This window comes from Manis pentadactyla, chromosome 12, assembly GCF_030020395.1.
Source record: "Manis pentadactyla isolate mManPen7 chromosome 12, mManPen7.hap1, whole genome shotgun sequence".
Classification (NCBI taxonomy): Eukaryota; Metazoa; Chordata; class Mammalia; order Pholidota; family Manidae; genus Manis; species Manis pentadactyla.
Genome location: NC_080030.1, coordinates 58,677,582 through 58,698,401, shown reverse-complemented (window position 1 = coordinate 58,698,401; position 20,820 = coordinate 58,677,582). Strand labels below are relative to the sequence as shown.

The 20,820-nt window shown below is 36.2% G+C and overlaps 1 protein-coding gene across 1 annotated transcript in view; it reads left to right on the top strand.

Moving 5' to 3' along the window:
• The window catches only part of ENPP3 (ectonucleotide pyrophosphatase/phosphodiesterase 3), a 71,638-nt gene that overhangs the window by 14,230 nt on the left and 36,588 nt on the right, over positions 1–20,820 (top strand). The window contains exons 6-8 of the mRNA XM_036903779.2: positions 2,001–2,098; positions 15,065–15,144; positions 20,669–20,788. Of these exons, the coding sequence (XP_036759674.2) occupies positions 2,001–2,098; positions 15,065–15,144; positions 20,669–20,788 (298 nt within the window). The remainder of the gene's footprint in view (positions 1–2,000; positions 2,099–15,064; positions 15,145–20,668; positions 20,789–20,820) is intronic.

The following is a 20,820-nucleotide window of genomic DNA, read 5'->3' as shown; positions in this document are numbered from 1 at the left end:
TTGCTGAGCCCAATGTTTTTTGAGACTCGTAAAAGCTATTTTGTTTTGCACATGGCCTTTTGCACAGTGTATTTTCCCTGAGTAGAACATTGGTGCCATTCTCTTTTCATGTTATTTCTCTTTGTTCTTTAAGGCTCAGTTCACATGCCTTACCCCCTGGAGAGCCTGCTCTCACCCTACCAAAAGCTGAATGTAATTGAATAGCACTCTGTATTCAAATCTAGCCCTTAACCGCTCCTGTTTACTTCTCCATTTCTTCCCCTAGATAAGAGCTGTAGTTACTGCATGCCTTTGTTCTCGGTATCTAGCCCAATGCCTGACTCAAATATTTGTTAAAACAAATTATTCTATGATGAATTCATATCCTGGGAAGCCAAATAGTCTTGTCCTCCAGATGCTCCTCACACTGTCTTTTACAATGTGGAATTAGATGGCTACACTGGTTTTTTTTTTCTCGTGTTACTCAGGCACATTGAAAAAAACATTTTTCTTATTTTTTAGCTGTTATCAACATTCAGAATTTTTTTTTTATAATCATAGTGGTTGTTTGTCACAATTTTTAAAGATTAACTCTAAGCCACTTCTTAGCAAAATGTTTTGTTCAAAAACTTAGTTATGAGACTGCTTGAGCACAGAGTTGAAAATAATGTCTTCACGTACTCACTTGCATGCACTGCATTTAGAATTTAAAACAAATCTACTATGTTCGTAGTTTCTATTCATAATAGCCATGAACTGGAAAATACCTAAGTGCCCAACAATAGAATGAAAAAGTTGTGGTTTACCCATTCACTGCATACTAGGCAGCTGTGAGAATGAATGATCCATGACTACGTGCAACGATGTAGATAAATCTCAAACATAATATAATTACTACATACTATAATTACTACATACTACATACTATAATATAATAAAATACATACTATCTGGTTCTGTCTGCACATAAATACCAGTACAAAAGTAAGCACAACAAATCTATGCTGTTAGAAGTCAAGATACTAATCACCCTTGGTGGGGACGTGGTTGGTGAAAGTTACTACCTGCAAGAGAGCACATGGGAGGCTTCCAGAACGCAGTCAGTATTCTGTTTCTTGATCTGGGTGATGGCTACACAGTGGAGTTCAATTAGGAAAAATTTAACAAATTATACATCTGTGAAGTTTTGTGTATGTGTGTGTGTATAAAATATATATACAAATTTAAAAGTGAAAAAAATATTGAATGAGGAAAAGACAGTCTCTGGCTATAACCCAAACATCACCTTCATCATTTTAACTTAAATACTGATCTAAAAAGAGATTGTGATGCTTCTGAGGTTAATATGAATATCCTGAGATATTAGAATTAAGCACTAAAAAAAAGTAGAACTTTAGAATAATAAAACATCTCTTAAGCTATGGGGTTTCTGAACTCCATGTCATAATTATTTTCAAAAGATGGAAGAATAATTGTAACTTTTATAATTTTTGAGGTTGAACCTTGAATTCGGTAATCATTACTCTTGGCTCCTGAGCCAAAGCCAGGATCATGAAGGGTGTGCAGTACAGAACCCCATTTATGATGATGTTTTGTTAATGCTCCACTTGCATGCTGCTGACCTTTATTATAATACTGTAATTAATTAGCTCCATGTAGACTTGGCACTGTAAAACACTAAATACATTTGTGGAAAGGCAATGATACCAATGTGCTATGTTGTAATGATTTCAAAGTACTGGGTGACTTTTGTGAGGTTGAGTAACTGCTTAGAGTTCAATAGCTAGTAAAGAATGAAGCTGACACATGACTAACATACTAATTAGGGATTACTAGTACACTAGAAGTATTGATTGTTAAGGGAGATTACACTTTTTAAAAAGAGAAAGGAAAACTTGACCCAGAAGTTTTCTTGCTGTACTTTCTAAGTACTTTCTAATTTAGAGCATTGCAGGTAACAGAAAAGTATCCTTTTTCTAACAATCAAAAGAAAAGACTAATTTTTGGTTTTCTGTTTTCAGATTTGACCTGCCACCAGTTATTTTGTTTTCCATGGATGGATTTAGAGCTGAATATTTACAGACATGGGGTACTCTAATGCCTAGTATTAATAAACTGAGTAAGTCTTCTACAATGGGAGATATGCAAAGACACCCACTTAGTTGTTAGATGGTGTGCCTTTTTTTCTGACCTTTAACATTACTGGTTTTTCTTGTGTCATCTATGAATCCTGTTGACTTTATCCCATGATATCTAGTTTCCCACTTCTTGGCCCCTTCCCTTATTTGTTTCTTTTGATTCGTTTTGTATTTGAATATAACTTCTGTCTTATGCAAATCTGTTCATGCATACTGTCTCAAATGTGGTGCTTGTCAGACCTGGATCTGGGTCTTTGCAAGGTGAATATGACCAGCAGGGAGAGGATCCTGCAGGAGCTGAGCAGATAGGGCAGGGCCAGCATATACCAACACTCCAGTAGGTGAAAAATCCCATTCTGGAATCAAACTGCCTGGAACCTGGCTCCACCATTTACTAGCTGTGAGATCTCAGGCAAGTTACCTCACCTCTGCATTTATAAAATGGTCACTTCCTACCTGATGGGAATAATGTGAGCATATATACATTAAAATGGATGATTTTAAGCTCTTATGTAACTATTGTTTTTATTATCATCTGTAAGAGAAATGAGTACTCAGCCAGGAAGTATCCAGAACAGTTAGAACCAGAGGGTCAGCTCCCCTGCGGTTATCTTTCTTCTCCCTTCCACCAGGCCCTCTTTTGCCTCCAAGGTCCTCAAACTTTATGAAAATTTTACTGGTTTTTGTTATGGGTTGAGTTTATTCTCCTTGATTCTTGTCCCTACTGTCACAAAGAATTGAAAGGCAGAGATACAGGAGCGAAACAGAATAAGAGTTTTATTTGAATGCACTCCAAGGGAAGAGCTGGCCAGAGTCGAGGGAGACAAAGGCAGGCTACTCTCTGTGCATATTCTTTTATGGGGTTTTTGGCAGGACAGAGAAGTCCTTGACTGACAATCTTTAGCCGTGGAGGCCTGGTCTAATTGGTAACAAAAAAAAGACATGGAGTGCACTCTGATGATATCTGTGCTTGTCTTCTGATATTTTCATTATCTAGGGAGTGTCTGTGCTTAGAAGCTTCTTATCTGGGAAGTTGTTTTTCATCTGGGAAGTGTCTGGACATTCCAAGTGTAACTCCTGGCCTTTAAAACACCAACTAGTTAACTCTGTCTTTTCTGGCTCTCTGGTTTTATCTGGTTAACTCTTTGAATCCCTTTCAGTGGGCTTTACTGGCTTTATTCTCCCTTCACCTACCCATATCTGTCTTTCTAACAGTTTCTTGTTTTTATTTTTGTCCAAATTATTCAAAAATAACTGTTTGAGCCTGAGGAAATCAGTTACCTCTCCTGTTAAAGGCCTTTCCTCTCCTCATTTGTAAAATGAGAGGGTTAGCTCTAAAGATTTCTACTGTTAGTGCAAGCTCTAAATTCCATGACTGTAGAAAGATAAACTACTTCCCTCTGCAACACAAGCTGCTTTGTCAGCCTCTCACTCACTGTGAGGCAGATCTTCAGCAAAGAGATTGAGAATTTGCAGCTCTGACAAAGCTGGCTGCAAATTCAGGACGCGTCACCTACTGCTGAGTTATTTTAGCCTGGAAAGTTAATTATCACCACTCAGTTTCTATCTCCTTATCTGCATTTTCCTTGATATTCTGGCTATAAAATCCTGTGCCCAAAAGGGAATTAAACTATCCAGGCTGAACCCCTTTTGAAGTGGAATCATTTAATTGGTTCATTCCATTGAGAGTTGGAAATGACACCAGTGAAATAGTGGGTCATTGATAGCTTTCCCCTTTCTAAGGTTTAAAGTATTTTTAAAATTATTCAGAAAGCATTTTGACCCTGTAAACAGAATCATGCAGTATGTGTCTTTTGTGACAGGCTTATTTCACTCAAACATCTTCAAGGTTCATCTATCTGTAGGATTTCCTACTTTAAGGCTGAATAAAGTTCCAGTGTGTGTGTGTGTGTGTGTATATATATACCACTTAGAAAAAATCCATTTATCTACTGATGGATATTTAGCTTGTTTCCATATGTTGGCCATAGTAAATACTGCTGTGTTGACTATAAGAATGTAATATCTCCTCCAGATCATGTTCTCAATTCTTTCAAATATACAGAGGTGAAATTGTTAGATCATATGGTAACTGTATTTTTAATTATCTAAGGAATATCTGTACTGTTTTCCATGTAGCTACACTATTTTGTATTGTCATCAGCAGTGTACAAGGGTTGCAATTTCTCCATATCCTTGCTGACATTTGTTTTTGATAGTAGTCGTCCTAATAAGTGTAAGGCAAAATATCTCATTGTAGTTTTTATTTGCATTTCCCTGATGTTTAGTGATGTTGATCATCTTTTTTAATACCTGTTGGCCATTCGTATGTGTTCACCTGAGAAATATCTATTCAAATCCTTAGTCCATTTTTTAACTGAGTCATTAGGTTTGTTTTGTTCTATCGAGCTGTAGGATTTCATTATATATTTTAGAAATCACACACTTACCAGATATATAGTTTGCAAATATGTTCTCCCATTCCATAGGTTGCCTTTTTATTCCATTTATGTTTTTCTTTGCTGTGCAGAAGCTTTTCAGTTTGATGTACTTCCACTACCTGTGCTTTTGTTGTCATATCTATGAAGTCATTACTAAGACCAATATTGTTACTTTTCCCTAAGTGTTCTTCTAGGATTTTTGCACTTTCTATTCTTACATTTGAGTCTGTAACTCATGTTGAGCTGGTTTTTATTTATGGTGTATGATAAGGGTCTAATTTCATTTTTTGCATGTGGATATCCAGTTTTCCCAACACCGTTTGTTGAAGACACTATTCTTTTCCCATTGTGTATTCTTGCCATCCTTCTTCAAGATCAGTTGACCATATAGATTTTCTAGGTTTTCTATTGTGTTCCATTGGTCTACATGTTTACTTTTATACCAGCACCATACTGTTTTAATCACTATAGCTTTGTAATATATTTGAAACCAGGAAGTGTGATGCCTCTAGTTTTTTTTTTTTTTTAAAGATTGTTTTGGTTAGTCAGATACTTTCGTGATTCTATATGAATTTTAGTACTGTTTTTTCTATTTCTGCAAAAAAAACGTGGGGATTTTGTTGGATATCACACTGAATCTATAGATCTTTTTCGGTAACATGGAGATTTTAACAATATGAAGTCTTTCAACCCATGAACATGGATATCTTTCCATTTGCTTCATCAAAGTTTTATGGTTTTTAGTGTACAAATCTTTCACTTCTTCAGTTAAATTTATTTCTAAGTATTTTATTTTTGTTGATGCTATTGTAAAATGGATTCTTTTCCTAATTTCCTTTTCACATTTCATGACTAGTGTACGAAACACAACTAATTTTTGTATAATAATTTTGAATCCTGCCTCTTTACTGAATTTGTTTATTAGTTCTCACAGCCTTTTTTGTGTATGTTGAATCTCCAGGGTTTTCTATGCATATCATATTATTTGTAAACAGGGACAATTTTACTGCCTCTTATCTAATTTGGATAATTTTTTTTTCTTGCTAATTTTCCTGGTAGGACATGACATACTATGTTAAAGAGATGAGAGTGGGCATCCTTGCCTTGTTCCTAATCTTAGTGGAGAAATTCTCAGTTTTTCAACAATTGAGTATGATGTTAGCTGGGGGTTTCCATATATGGTCTACTTATTATGTTGAGGTAATTTCTCTCTATCCCTAGTTTGTCAAAAGCTTTTATGGTGAAAGAGTATTGGATTTCATCAAATGGTTTTTATGTATCTATTGAAATGATCATATGATTTTTATCTTGCATTCTGTTAATCTGCTGTATCACATTAATTGATTTTTATATGCTGAACCATCACTGCACCCTAGAGATAAATCCTACGTGGTCATAGTGTATGATTTTTTTGTTGTTAAGTTATCACTAATACATGTCCTTATGAAGGGTTCACATGAGCAACATTGTGGTTACTACATTCACACATATTATCCAGTCCCCCCACCCCAATGTAGTCACTGTCCATCAGCATATTAAGATGCCACAGGGTCACTACTTGTCTTCTCTGTGCTACTCTATCTTCCTTGTGACCTTCACACACACACCATGTGTGTCAATCATAATGCCCATCAATCCTCTTCTCCTTTCCTCTCCACCACTAGTTCCTTCTTGGAGTCTGCGAGTCTGCTGCTGTTTTGTTCCTTCAGTTTTGCTTTGTTGTTATACTCCACATATGAGTGAAAGCATTTGGTACTTGTCTTTCTCTGCATGGCTTATTTCACTGAGCAGAATACCCTCTAGCTCCATCCATGTTGTTGCAAATGGTAGGATTCGTTTTCTTCTTAAGGCTGAATAATATTCCATTGTGTATATGTACCACATGTTCTTTATCCATTCATCTACTGATGGGCACTTAGGTTGCTTCCATATCTTCGCTTTTGTAAATAGTGCTGCAATGAACATAGGGGTGCATCTGTCTTTTTGAATCAAGGATCTTGTTTTCTTCAGGTAAATTCCTAGGAGTGGAATTACTGGGCCAAATGTTATTTCCATTTTTAGTTTTTTGAGGAACCTCAATATTGCTTTCCACAATGGTTGAACTAAATTACATTCCCACCAGAGAGTTTACATTCTCACCAGCATTTCTTGGTCCTTGACTTTTTGTTGTTGGCCATCCTAACTGTTGTGAGGTGATATCTCATTGTGATTTTAATTTACAATTCCCTGGTAATTACTGATGTGGAGCATCTTTTCATGTGCCTGTTAGCCATCTGAATTTATTCTTTAGAGAAGTGTATGTTCATATCCTCCACCCATTTTTTATTCGGGTTATTTGCTTTTTGGGTGTTGAGGCCTGTGAGGTCTTTATATATTTAGAATGTTAATCCCTTGTCAGATATGTTGTTTATGAATATATTCTCCCATACTGTAGGATGCCTTTTTATTCTGCTAATTGCGTCCTTTGCTGTACAGAAACTTTTTAGTTTGATGTAGTCCTGTTTGTTCATTTTTCCTTTTGTTTCCCTTGCCCAAGGAGATGCGTTGAGGAAAAAGTTGCTCGTGTTTATGTTCAGGAAATTTTTGCCAATGTTTTCTTCTATGAGTTTTATGATTTCATGACTTATATTCAGGTCTTTGATCCATTTCGAGTTTACTTTTGTGTATGGGGTCAGACAATAATCCAGTTTCATTCTCTTGCATGTAGCTCCCTGGTTTTGCCAACACCAGTTGTTGAAGAGGCTGTCATTTCCCCATTGTATATCCATGGCTCCTTTATCATCTATTAATTGACCATATATGCATGGGTTTATATCAGGGCTCTCTAGTCTGTTCCATTGGTCTATGGGTCTGTTCTTGTACCAGTACCAAATTGTCTTGATTACTGTGGCTTTGTAGTAGAGCTTGAAGTCGAGGAGAATAATACCCCCAGCTTTATTCTTCCTTCTCAGGATTGCTTTGGCTATTCAGGGTTTTTTGTGGTTCCATATGAATTTTAGAATTATTTTCCCTAGTTAATTGAAGAATGCTGTTGATATTTTGATAGGGATTGCATTGAATCTGTAGATTGCTTTAGGCAGGATGCCTATTTTGACAATATTAATTCTTCCTATCCATGAGCATGGGATGGATTTCCATTTATTGGTGTCTTACTTAATTTCTCTCATGAGTGTCTTGTAGTTTTCAGGGTATAGGTCTTTTACCTCCTTCATATGGTTTATTCCTAGGTATTTTATTCTTTTTGATGCAATTGTGAATGGAATTGTTTTCCTGATTTTTTTTTCTGCTGGTTGATTGTTAGTATATAGGAATGCAACAGATTTCTGTATATTGATTTTGTATCCTGTAACTTTGCTGAATTCAATTATTAGTTCTAGTAGTTTTGGAGTGGATTCTTTAGGGATTTTTATGTACAGTGTCATGTCATCTGCAAACAGTGACAGTTTAACTTCTTCCTTACCAATGTGAATGCCTTTTATTTCTTTGTGTTGTCTGATTGCCATGACTAGTACTTCCAGTAGTATGTTGAATAAAAGTGGGGATAGTGGACATCCTTGTCTTGTTCCCAATCTTAAAGGAAAAGCTTTCAGCTTTTACTGTTAAGTGTAATGTTGGCTGTGTGTTTGTCATATGTGGCCTTTATTATGTTGAGGTACTTGCCCTCTATACCTATTTTCTTGAAAGTTTTTATCATGAAGGGATGTTGAATTTTGTCAAATGCTCTTTCAGCATCTATGGGGATTGTGTGATTTTTGTCCTTTTTGATGTGGTATATGATGTTGATGGATTTTTTAATATTGTGCCATCTTGAAGCCCTAGAATAAACCTACTTCATCATGGTGGATGGTCTTTTTGATGTATTTCTGAATTTGGTGCTAATACTTTGTTGAGTATTTTTGCATCTGTGTTCATCAGGGGTTTTGGTATGTAATTTTCTTTTTTGTGTGTTGTCTTTGACTACTTTTGGTACTAGAGTGCTATTGGCCTCATAGAATGAGTTTGGAAGTATTCCCTCCTCTTCTACTTTTTGGAAAACTTTAAGGAGGATGGGTATTAGGTCTTCACTAAATGTTTGATAAAATTCAGCAGTGAAGCCATGAGGCCCAGGCGTTTTGTTTTTAGGTAGTCTGTTGATTACCAATTCAAGTTCATTGCTGGTAATTGGTCTTTTCAGATTTTCTGTTTCTTCCTGGGTCTGTCTTGGAAGGTTGTATTTTTCTAGAAAGTTGTCCATTTCTTCTAGATTATCCAATTTGTTATCATATATTTTTTCATAGTATTCTCTAATAATTCTTTGTATTTCTGTGGTGTCTGTAGTGATTTTTCCTTTCTCATTTCTGATTCGTTTGTGTGTAGACACTTTTTTTTTTCAATAAGTCTGGCTAGGACATTATCTATTTTTAAAATTTTTTCAAAGAACCAGCTCCTGGTTTCATTGATTCTTTCTACTGTTTTATTCTTCTCAACTTTATTTATTTGTGCTCTGATCTTTTTTATGTCCCTCCTTCTACTGACTTTGCAGCTCATTTCTTATTGTTTTTCTAGTTTCATTAATTGTGAGTTTACTTTGTTCATTTGGAATTGTTTTTCTTTTTTGAGGTAAGCCATTATTTCAAAATACTTCCCTTGAAGCATGCCCTTTGCTATATCCCACGATTTTGCAGTGTTGAATTGTTGTTTTCATTTGTCTTTCAATATTTCTTGATGCCTGTTTTTATTTGTTCATTGATCCATTGGTTATTTAGGAGCATGTTGTGAAGCTGCCATGTGTTTGTAGGATTTTTCATTTTCTTTGTGTAATTTATTTCTGGTTGCATACCTTTGTGGTCTGAGGAGCTTGTTGGCACAAATTCAACCTTTCTGAATTTGCTGAGGCTCTTTTTGTGGCCTAGTGTATGATCTATTCTTGAAAATGTTCCATGTGCACTTGAGAAGAATGTGTATCCTGCTGCTTTGGGTGGAGAGTTCTGTAGATGTCTGTTAGGCCCATCTGGTCTACTGTGTTGTTCAGTGCCTCTGTCACCTTATTTATTTTCTGTCTGGTTGATCTGTCCTTGGAGTGAGTGGCATGTTGAAGTCTCCTAAAATGATGAATGCATTGCATTGTTTCCCCCTTTAATTCTGTTAGTATTTGTTTCACATATTTAATGCTCTTATTTTTGGTGTAAAGATATTTTTAATGGTTTTATTCCCTTGTTGGAGTGACCCCTTTATCATTATGTAATGTCCTTGTCTCTTGTTACTTTCTTTGTTTTGAAGTCTATTTTATCTGATACAAGTACTGCAACTCCTGCTTTATTTCTCTACTATTTGCATGAAATATCTTCCATCCCTTCACTTTTTGTCTGTGTATGTCTTTGGGTTTGCAGTGAGTCTCTTTTAGGCAGCATATAGATGGGTCTTGTTTTTTTATCCATTCATTTATTATATATATTTTGATTTTTGCATTCAATCCAGTTACATTTAGGGTTCTTATCGATAGATATGTACTTATCGCCATTGCAGGCTTTAGATTTGTGGTTACCAAGGGCTCAAGGTTAGGTTCTTTACTATCTAACAGTCTAACTTAACACTTAGTATGCTATTTCAAATACAATCTAAAGGTTTTTTTTCCTCCCTTCTTCTTCTTCCTACTCCATTCTTTATATATTAGGTGTTGTATTCTGTACTCTTTGTGTATCTTTTGACAGACTTTAGGGGTAGTTGATTTAATTTTGCTTTTGTTTAGTAATTAATTGGTCTACCTCCTTTACTGTGGTTTTATTTTCTCTCTCTGGTGACAGCTATTTAGCCTTAGGAACACTTCCATATATAGCAGCCCCTCCAAAATACACTGCAGAGATGGTTTTTGAGAGGTAAATTCTCTCAACTTTTGCTTATCTGGAAATTGTTTAATCCCTGCTTCAAATTTAAATAACAATCTTGTCAAATATGTTATTCTTGGTTTGAGACCCCTCTGTTTCATTGCATTAAATATATCATGCCACTCCCTCCTGGTAAGTTTTGTGCTGAGAAACCCAATGGACTTTCCCTTGTAGGTCATCTTTTTTCTCTCTGGCTGCTTTTAATAGTCTGTCCTTGTCCTTGATCTTTGCCATTTTAATTATTGTATGCCTTGGTATAGTCTTCCTAGAGTCCTTTGTGTTGGGAGATCTGTGCACTTCCATGGCCTGAGAGACAATTTCCTTCACAGATTCAGGAAATTCTCAGCAATTATTTAATCAAAGACACTTTCTATTTCTTTTTCTCTCTCTTCTCCTTCTGGTACCACTATAATATGAATATTGTTCCATTTGGATTTGTCACACAGTTCTCTTAATATTCTTTCATTCCTAGAGATCTTTTTTTGTGTCTGTGCCTCAGCTTCTTTGTTTTTCTGTTCTCTAATTTCTATTTCATTTACTGTCTCCTCTGTGTCATCTAATCTGCCTTTAATTCCCCCATTGTATGTTTCATTTTGGAAACTGTATTTTTCAAAGTTTCTTTCTCTTTCTTGAATTCCTCCCTGAGGTCTTGAATAGTTTTCTGTAGCTCCGTGAGCATGTTTATGATTTTTATTTTGAAATCCTTATGAGGAAGATTGATGATTTCAGTTTCATCAATTGGCCCTCTTTCTCATGTTTGTGGGACTTTGGTTTGTACCAGGTTCTTCTGACATTTCATATTTGTAATGAATAATATGGAACAATAACTTTGTGTAGGTGATGCCCTCTAGTGCCCAGTAGCTCTACTCTCTGGAGCTGCTCAGCATCTGGAGCAATGGCAGGCATCCCAGGTGATTGATCCTTGTGCCTGCCAGAAGGAAATAGCTCTTTCCTGCTTTCCGGCTGCAGTGCCTGCCTCCACTGCCAGGGCCAGTGGGCTGAACATGCAGGGAGGAGCTTCTATGCTATGCCTCTGTAGCTGCTGTAGGCGGTGCTACCATCTGGTTGGCCTGGCACAATGGCAAGGACAGCAGTTTTTCGCACCGGTTCTGGCCAGGAGGAAGGAGCAGGAGGCTGTGTATCATTGTGGGGGGCCTCAGGGCTGCATTGCATTGCCAGCCAGGGGGATGGAGCACGTGAAGCTCCTGAAAGTTCCCAATCTGGGCTCCATGCACTGGGACCATTTTGTCCACCTGTCCTTTCTCCTGAGCAGTAAGCTCTGTGAAATACTTGCCCCTTTAGCTGCCCTCTCACTGCTGTGAAGTCTTTCAAAGTGCCTGCCTTTCTTTTGCCCCCAGCGGCTGGTTGTGGGTACCTTTCTCCACAAGTGGCTAGAATCTCAGTCTCTCCACGTATTCCATCTGTGTTAGCTTTCCAATCCCATTAATCTTCAGAGCACCATGTAACATAGGTTCATGCTCCCAGAGCAGATCTCCAGGGCTGTGTATTTAGCAGTCTTAGGCCTCCACTCCCTCCCCACTCCATTTCTCTTCCTCTTGATGGTGAGCTGTGTTGGGGGAAGGTCTAGGGTCCTGCCAGATTTCGGCTTTGCTACTTTACCTTTTCCATGAGGTCATCTCTTTTCCCCATATGTGGGCAGTCTGTCACAGTCTTCTTTCCTGTCACTCTTTAAAGATTAGTTGTATTTGCTGTATTTTCCTATTATATGTGTTTTTGGGGAGGAGGTTTCTGTCTCACTTCTCATGCTTCCATCTTTAAGCCTCTCTCGTGTATGGTTGTTTTTAAGGGTTGTTGAATGCAGTTTGCTAGTATTTTGGTTGAAGTTTTTTAGATATTTGTTCATTAGGGATATTGGCCTGTAGTTTTCTTTTCTTGTGGCATCTTTGTCTGGCTTTGGTGTCAGGGTAATGCTGATTTTATAAAATGAGTTTGAAGTATTCCCTTTTCTTCAATTTTTAAAAGCTTTAGAACAATTGGCACTAATTATTTAAATGTTTGTAGAATTTGCCTGTGAAGACACCTGGTCATGAGCTTTTCTTTGTTGGAAGGTGTTTGCTTACTGATTCAATTTTCTTAATACTTATAGGTCTGTTCAGACTTGCTATTTATTCATGATTAAATTTTAGTAGATTGTATGTTTCTAGGAATTTATCCATTCTTTTAGGTTGTCCATTTATGGGGTGTTTATAGTATTCTTTCCTAATTCTTTTTATTTCTATGGGGTTGGTTGTAATTTCTGCCCTTTAGTTTCCAATTTTATTGATTTGAGACTTCTTTCTTTTTTTCTTAGTCTAGCTAAAGGTTTGTCAATTTTATCTTTAAAAAAATCTTTTTTTTTTGTTTTTCTTTTAAAAAATCTTTATTTTTTTTGTTTTTAAAATTGTTTTTCTATTCTTTGTTCATATATTTCTGCTATAATCTTTATTGTTTCTTTATGTCTGCTAACTTTGGGTTTAATTTGTTATTTTTCTATTTCCTTGAGTTGTAAAGTTAGGTTGTTTATTTTAAATGTCTTCTTTTTTAATGTAGGTGTTCATTGCTATAAATTTCCCTCGTGGTACTGCTTTTGTTGCATCTGTATATTCTTCAGATGTTTTAGCTACTTACCCATTTAGTTCTATTCCTAGTTTATAGTTACTATGGATATATGTTTATTCCATTTATATTTTCAGATTTTGGGGGGTGATACTTTCTTTTTCAAAGTATGTTTTTTTAAGAAGTAGAATATGCAAATGATAAAAATTTTACAGTATTAAAGGGCAAATAGTAAACAACCAACAAAATAAACTTTTTTCCTGTTCTTCCAAATTTTTCTCTGCAGAAACAACTACTCTTACTGTTTGTTTGTTTTTTTAGATTAGTAAGATCTAGAAGAAATAATGTTAGAAGCTCTTGCTTTCTCTGAGCTCATGTTTTCATATTACTGGTAGCTTTGTTTTTGTTTTTGCTTTTGTTTTTATCCTCTCTGCTTGTAAGCATTTAAGAATTGACTGTGCCACCCATGTTTCAAGGAAATAATAACAGAAACTGACTTTATTTACAATAAACAGAATCTGTTTATTGTATTTTTTTCCCTCTGTTTAAACTTTTAATTATATAAGGAGATTAGATCTCATTTCATTTTCTTATCATATGACTTCTTAGGAATATTAAATGTGTCTTTTCCTGGTTGAAGAAAATGTTTCCTTATGGGTGGTATTGATTAAAAAAGAAAAGCAGGTTATTTTAGTCTTTAATTATATCTTGTGAGTCAAGCTCTAGAGCAAGTCTCAAACTTAAGTATTTCTGAACCACTTGAGATTAAAAATGTATATATTTTTTAAGCTCCTTTTCTTCCACCTATTCTCTCCCCCCACCAACCCTGACATCCCTACCAGAGTTCTGTTTAGTAGACTTGGTTTTATATGGGGCCCAGGAAGATTTTGAAGGAGGAAAAAGCTGGATCATTTTGGAAACACTGAACTCAAGGCTGGGAAGGAGACCAATTCCAAGGCTATTTGAGAAAACATTAATGATTTCCAACTTCAAAATCTGTTACTTTTTGGACAATAATAATTTTCACTTTTTGTTTAGAATCTATAATGGTGAAACTTTCTTTTAGAATTAGAATTTTCAGGATATTGGTTTTGAAAATTTCTTGTACTTCACTGCTGCAGAGGAAATAGCAATATGCTCTAGTGGTTCTGACCTTGTTAAGCATGGTTATGGCACAAACTGAAAACAACAGAACAACTGAAAGAAAAATTAATGCAATGCTTTGTGGAAAACAGGTCATGGGAAACCACCGATCAAAAGGAAACTGCCCTGAAAAAAAATAAGTAATAAAGTTAGCTCATTTTGTAAACATTAGTACATGACACAGGCTTACCCACTTCTGTAAGTTAAATCCTTTTTCAATTATCTTGTAGTTGTGTTGACTTTTGTTATATTAGGTACTTTACATAGAGGAACTATTAGCTGAGACACAAATGTTATACAGAAATTTTTATTTTGATGACCTGGGTCAGAAAGAAGGGAGCTGAAAAGCATAAAAAGCTGGCAGTGTATAATTTAGGGTACATTTAGTTTAGTGGTCAGCAACCTGTGGACCATGGGCCAAATCTGGCCCACTGCCTGTTTTTGTATGGCCTACTAAATTATAAGAGTTGTTTTACATTCTTGAAAGGTTGGAATAAAAAGAAAAGAATGCTTTGTGACATATAAAAATTATGCAAAATTCAGATTTCAATGTCCATAAATAAAATTTTATTGGAACACAGTCAATAAAATGTAAACATGCTCCTGTGTTTACATATTGTCTATGGATGCTTTTGGGCCTCAATAGCAGAGTTGAACTGTTGCAACAGAGACTTTCATGTGGACTTGCAAAACCTAACATATTTGTTATCTGGCTCTTTACAGAAAAATTCTGCAGACCCTTCATTTAACTCACTCCTCTCCTAAAAATTGACATTCCTTGGAATGGAGGAAATTTAGGCATCAGAATTTCAACCTCTTTTCATCTTCAATCCTTTTTTAGTTAAATTTCTATTTCTCTGGGAACTTTTAAATTCAGATTTTTAGTTATCCAAAAAACTTCTGAGTAAGAGACTTGTTAATTTCTTCCCATACTTTGTTACAGAAACATGTGGAATTCATTCAAAATACCTGAGACCTGTCTATCCAACCAAAACCTTCCCAAATCATTACACTATTGTCACGGTAAGTGTTTGGCTTGGTGGATAGGCTGACAGACCCTGCACAGGTAATTGCCCATGCCAGACATGCTTAGGCAGGATTTGGCTGAGCCCTGTGCCATGCAGTTCACAAGCACATGTGGTAGCAGTTCTTGGTCTATGTCAGGCTGGAAAGGAGTGTCTCAGGATAAGGCCAATCCAGTGCTGTAAGGTATTAATTGTGAATAAGTGTCTCAGCACTATGTTAATTCACCTTTGTGACAGGTCAGGACAACCTCTTGGAAGTGAGAAATACCATTCTCCTCTGATCTTTTGATTAGTCTCTACTTATCTGAAGATCTGCTGGGAATGGTAGGTTCTGTATGGGGACAGCCACTTTGATGTGGGAAATGTCTTTTTTTTTTCCTAGTTTTTTCATTATATTTTACTTGAGAATGGCTTCTGTTTCTTTAATGAATTTATACCTTCATACCAGCTTTATCTCTTTTAGATAGAGTAGATAAAGCAAGTGAATTCTCAATGTATAAGAAGACTAAATGAAATGACCAAAATTAACTCAAAGGAAAATCAAGTTTTTTAATATTTATAGATTTGGAACATATCTGAAGGAGTCCTCTGTCTCAGCCTTTATTGCCAAAGGATATTGAGTCTTTACTACTTTGCATTTAATCTTTTAGAGGGAACAATAACTACAATATTTAATATTTAACCCTTAAGTAATTACATGAATGTGTGTGTGTATACATATTGGTTTGTGTATATGTAAATCATATATATGTATATATGAGTGCATTATATATAAATATGCAGATTCCATATTTGCTGATTTACCTAGACATTCGAGTTGCCCAGCTCACATGTTTGCAGCTGAGGTCTAACAAAGTGAGGACCTTAAATGGCCTCCAGGGTACTGCTGAAGTGCTCTCTGGTGTTCTAGGGACAAGCAGGCTGCAATGTACCTTATGGAGAAGATATGTGTTAGGTAAGCTTCATTCAGGCATGAGTTAAGGTGAACCAACAACATATATTAAATAAAGTATCTTTAAACAGAAACACACATAAAACAATACAATCTATTGATCAGTAGACAAAGAAGCTCACAGGGACCTAACCCTGCACTTCCCCGAAGAGCAATGGTTCAATATTCACTAATTCAGTGTATACAGCAATTTTATAGAACATAACTACTGCAAATAATAAGAATTGACTATACGTGGCTAGGAAGAATTAATATCGTCAAAATGGCCATCCTGCCCAAAGCAATATACAGATTTGATACAATTCCTATGAAACTACCAGCAACATTCTTCAATGAACTGGAACAATAATTCAAAAATTCGTATGGAAACTCCAAAGACCCCGAATAGCAAAAGCAATCCTGAGAAAGAAGAATAAAGTAGGGGGGATCTCACTCCCCAACTTCAAGCTCTACTATAAAGCCATAGTAATCAGGACAATTTGGTACTGGCACAAGAACAGAGCCACAGACCAATGGAACAGACTAGAGAATCCAGACATTAACCCAGACATATATGGCCAATTAATATTTGATAAAGGAGCCATGGACATACAATGGCGAAATGACAGTCTCTTCAACAGATGGTGCTGGCAAAACTGGACAGCTACATGTAGGAGAATGAAACTGGACCATTGTCTAACCCCATATGCAAAAGTAAACTCAAAATAGATCAAAGACATGAATGTAAGTCATGAAACCATTAAACTCTTGGAAGAAAACATAGGCAAAAACCTCTTAGACATAAACATGAGTGACCTCTTCTTGAACATATCTCCCTGGGCAAGGAAAACAACAGCAAAAATGAACAAGTGGGACTATATTAAGCTGAAAAGCTTCTGTACAGCAAAATACACCATCAATAGAACAAAAAGGAACCCTACAGTATGGGAGAATATATTTGAAAATGACACATCCGATAAAGGCTTGACGTCCAGAATATATAAAGAGCTCACACGCCTCAACAAACAAAAAACAAATAACCCAATTAAAAAATGGGCAGAGGAACTGAACAGACAGTTCTCCAAAAAAGAAATACAGATGGCCAACAGACACATGAAAAGATGCTCCACATCGCTAATTATCAGAGAAATGCAAATTAAAACCACAATGAAGTATCACCTCACACCAGTAAGGATGGCTGCCATCCAAAAGACAAACAACAACAAATGTTGGCGAGGCTGTGGAGAAAGGGGAACCCTCCTACACTACTGGTGGGAATGTAAATTAGTTCAATCATTGTGGAAAGCAATATGGAGGTACATCAAAATGCTCAAAACAGACTTACCATTTGACCCAGGAATTCCACTCCTAGGAATTTACCCTAAGAATGCAGCAATCAAGTTTGAGAAAGACCAATGCACCCCTATGTTTATCGCAGCATTATTTACAATAGCCAAGAATTGGAAGCAACCTAAATGTCCATCGATAGATGAATGGATAAAGAAGATGTGGTACATATACACAATGGAATACTACTCAGCCATACGAAAAGGGCAAATTCAATCATTTGCAGCAACATGGATGGAGCTGGAGGGTATTATGCTCAGTGAAACAAGCCAAGCAGAGAAAGAGAAATACCAAATGATTTCACTTATCTGTGGAATATAAGAACAAAGGAAAAACTGAAGGAACAAAACAGCAGCAGAATCACAGAACTCAAGAATGGACTAACAGGTACCAAAGGGAAAGGGACTGGGGAGGATGGGTGGGTAGGGAGGGATAAGGGGGGGAGAAGTAGGGGGGTATTAAGATTAACATGCATGGGGGGGTAGGAGAAAAGGGAGGGCTGTACAACACAGAGAAGGCAAGTAGTGATTCTACAACATTTTGCTATGCTGATGGACAGTGACTGTAAAGGGGTTTATAGGGGAGACCTGGTATAGGGGAGAGCCTAGTAAACATAATATTCGTCATGTAAGTGTAGATTAGTGATACCAAAAACAAAGCAAAAAAAAAAAAAAGGGCAATTCCTGTGTGGTGACCTCCAATGAGTTCTACACAAGGGTATAAAGGGCATATAAAAGTGTAGGCAAAGGGTCTGTTTGTGTTTATACAGAGGATCAAAGCCTAATTGGGCTACCCCGAAAATGAACTAAGATACGATATCAGAAAGAACTTCCAACATCAGCACTCTCTGGAAGACTCATGCCAGAAGATGATCATCAAAAAACCCCAACAAAGATCCATGCACTGCTACAGCTGTAGATGCACTCATCCCACCAGTTCCTGGACTTGCCATGGGAATGAGGAAGGAGATATCTAAGCTGGCCTGTGCATACAGTAAAACAACAAATTTGACTGGATCTATACTGTTGGAACTCAAACAAGAATTAGGAGAAGTGTAAATTGTAGCGCTCCAAAATCTTACAACTACAGACTATTTACTGTTAAAAGAACATATGGGATGTGAACAGTCCCCAGGAATGGGTTGTTTTAATTTGTCTGATTTCTCTCAGACTGTTCAAGTTCAGTTGGACAATATCCACCATATCATAGATAAGTTTTCACAAATGCCTAAGGTGCCTAACTGGTTTTCTTGGTTTCACTGGAGATGGCTGGTAATTACAGGTATGCTTTGGTTATGTAACTATACTCCTATTATATTAATGTGTGTGCGCAATTTAATTAGTAGTTTAAAACCTATACATGCTGAAGTTACTCTACAAGAAGATATGTCAAAGAAATAATCAATCTTCCCATGTTTTCTGCCGCCTGCTACTTCTATAGCTTTTCTTCTTCCTTCCTAATTACAACCCTTAAATAGAATTCGTGCCTCATATCAAATTTACCGAGTATCATAATTCTTCCAAGTGGTAAAGACACCTTAAGACAAATGCTGGGCATAGAAGCCACAGGGCATAAATATGCAAAGAAGTAAAAAGCTAACCTTTTCAAACAATAAGGCTTCTCTCTCACTTACCAACTTTACATTTCCCTGTATGGCCCCAGAAGATGACTGGTTAGCCAGAGACGGGTAAGATTCCTCAAGGGAGGAACAACCTAAGACAGGCACAGTCGCAGGGGGGTCATCAGGTGAGAAATTGGGGATCAACAGAGGTGAGGCTTAGAACCTCACCCCCCCTGTTCTGAGAGAAATCTTCTGCATCTGTGGATGTTTTATTGCCCTTGTCTAGCTTGGATTAACACATAGTCTACAGGCACACACCTGATCATCTACATTTGCTCTCTTACAACACTAAACTATGTTTTCTACCTTTATCTTGTATCTACCTACCACTTCAGCATTTTATTAAAAGTAATAATAATAAAGAGAGAAATGTGGTATCCACATATAAATCAAGGATAAAAATCACATGAGTATTCATATTTGAACTGACTGTTTATAGTTCATAATGCATGAGCAAAACCGAAAGTTTCTGTGATGACTGCCCTTGTACTGTTCACCATGTAACTTATTCACTATGTAAGAATTTGTTCTCCATGTAAGAACTTGTTCATTATGCTTCAGAAGATTGGAGACTGACGAAAATTAGGCTTGGGGTGGATTAATGATTGTGCATTGAGCACTGACTCCCCTATACAGAATTTTATTGTTGTTAACAACCATTTGATCAATAAATATGAGAGATGCCCTCACACACACAAAAAAAAGTGCACACTTCCAATTGTAAAATAAATAAGTAACCGGGATGTAATGTATAGCATAAGGAATATAGTCAAAATATTGTAACAGCTTGGTATGGTGATAGCTGGTACCTAGAATTATCATGTATATAAATGTTGAATCACTGTGTTGTACACCTGAAACTAATGTAATACTGTGTGTCAACTACCCTTCAATAAAAAATAATTCTCTACAAAAAAAAAAGAATTGACTATATACATATATACATAAATATACTTTCCATAGTATATATAAACATATGTGTGTATATGTAAGTAAGGGATATATAAATGCTATTAATTTATTGTGTATATGTATGTCTCCATCTATTTATATATACATACACACACACACATATCTATATATAGTGATGTTCTAAAATAATGGCCCTAAAATCTCCCTAGAAGTAGTTAACAACTGCATGGAATATCATAGGCATTCAGTGCAAATGTGTGGAATGTTTGAATGAATATGTGTGATAGGACTGAAGGATGGAGGGAAGGGACAATGGATGGAGACTTGACAATCTCCCTTCTAAAGTGTTGGTAGCATACTTTAACCTATTTAGCCAGGATATTTGATACTTAAAAGCTTTCATGTGGCAAATTTCTTGTTTTTAGTGTCAGTATAACAAGTGGCTGATCATTACTGTAATGCAGAAAACTTTAACAGTTGCTAATTACACAAGAGTTATATTAACACCATCAACACAAACCATCTGCCTAATGTCATTCGTTTGCTGCTATGGATCATGGTGGAACTATAATATATATTTGGTATTTGGTTTCAGATCCAAGGGTTTTATATTTAAAAATATATGACATCTTTCCAAGTTATAGATCTATGCTATTTAAATATGTTTTATTCTTACTTATCTTAAATATTTTTTTGAAATTATCATTTTAGGGATTATATCCAGAATCACATGGCATCATTGACAATAATATGTATGATGTGAATCTTAACAAGAATTTTTCACTTTCTTCAAAAGAGAAAAATGACCCAGCTTGGTGGCTGGGGCAACCGGTATGTAATATTCTGATTATCGCACCAGAGTA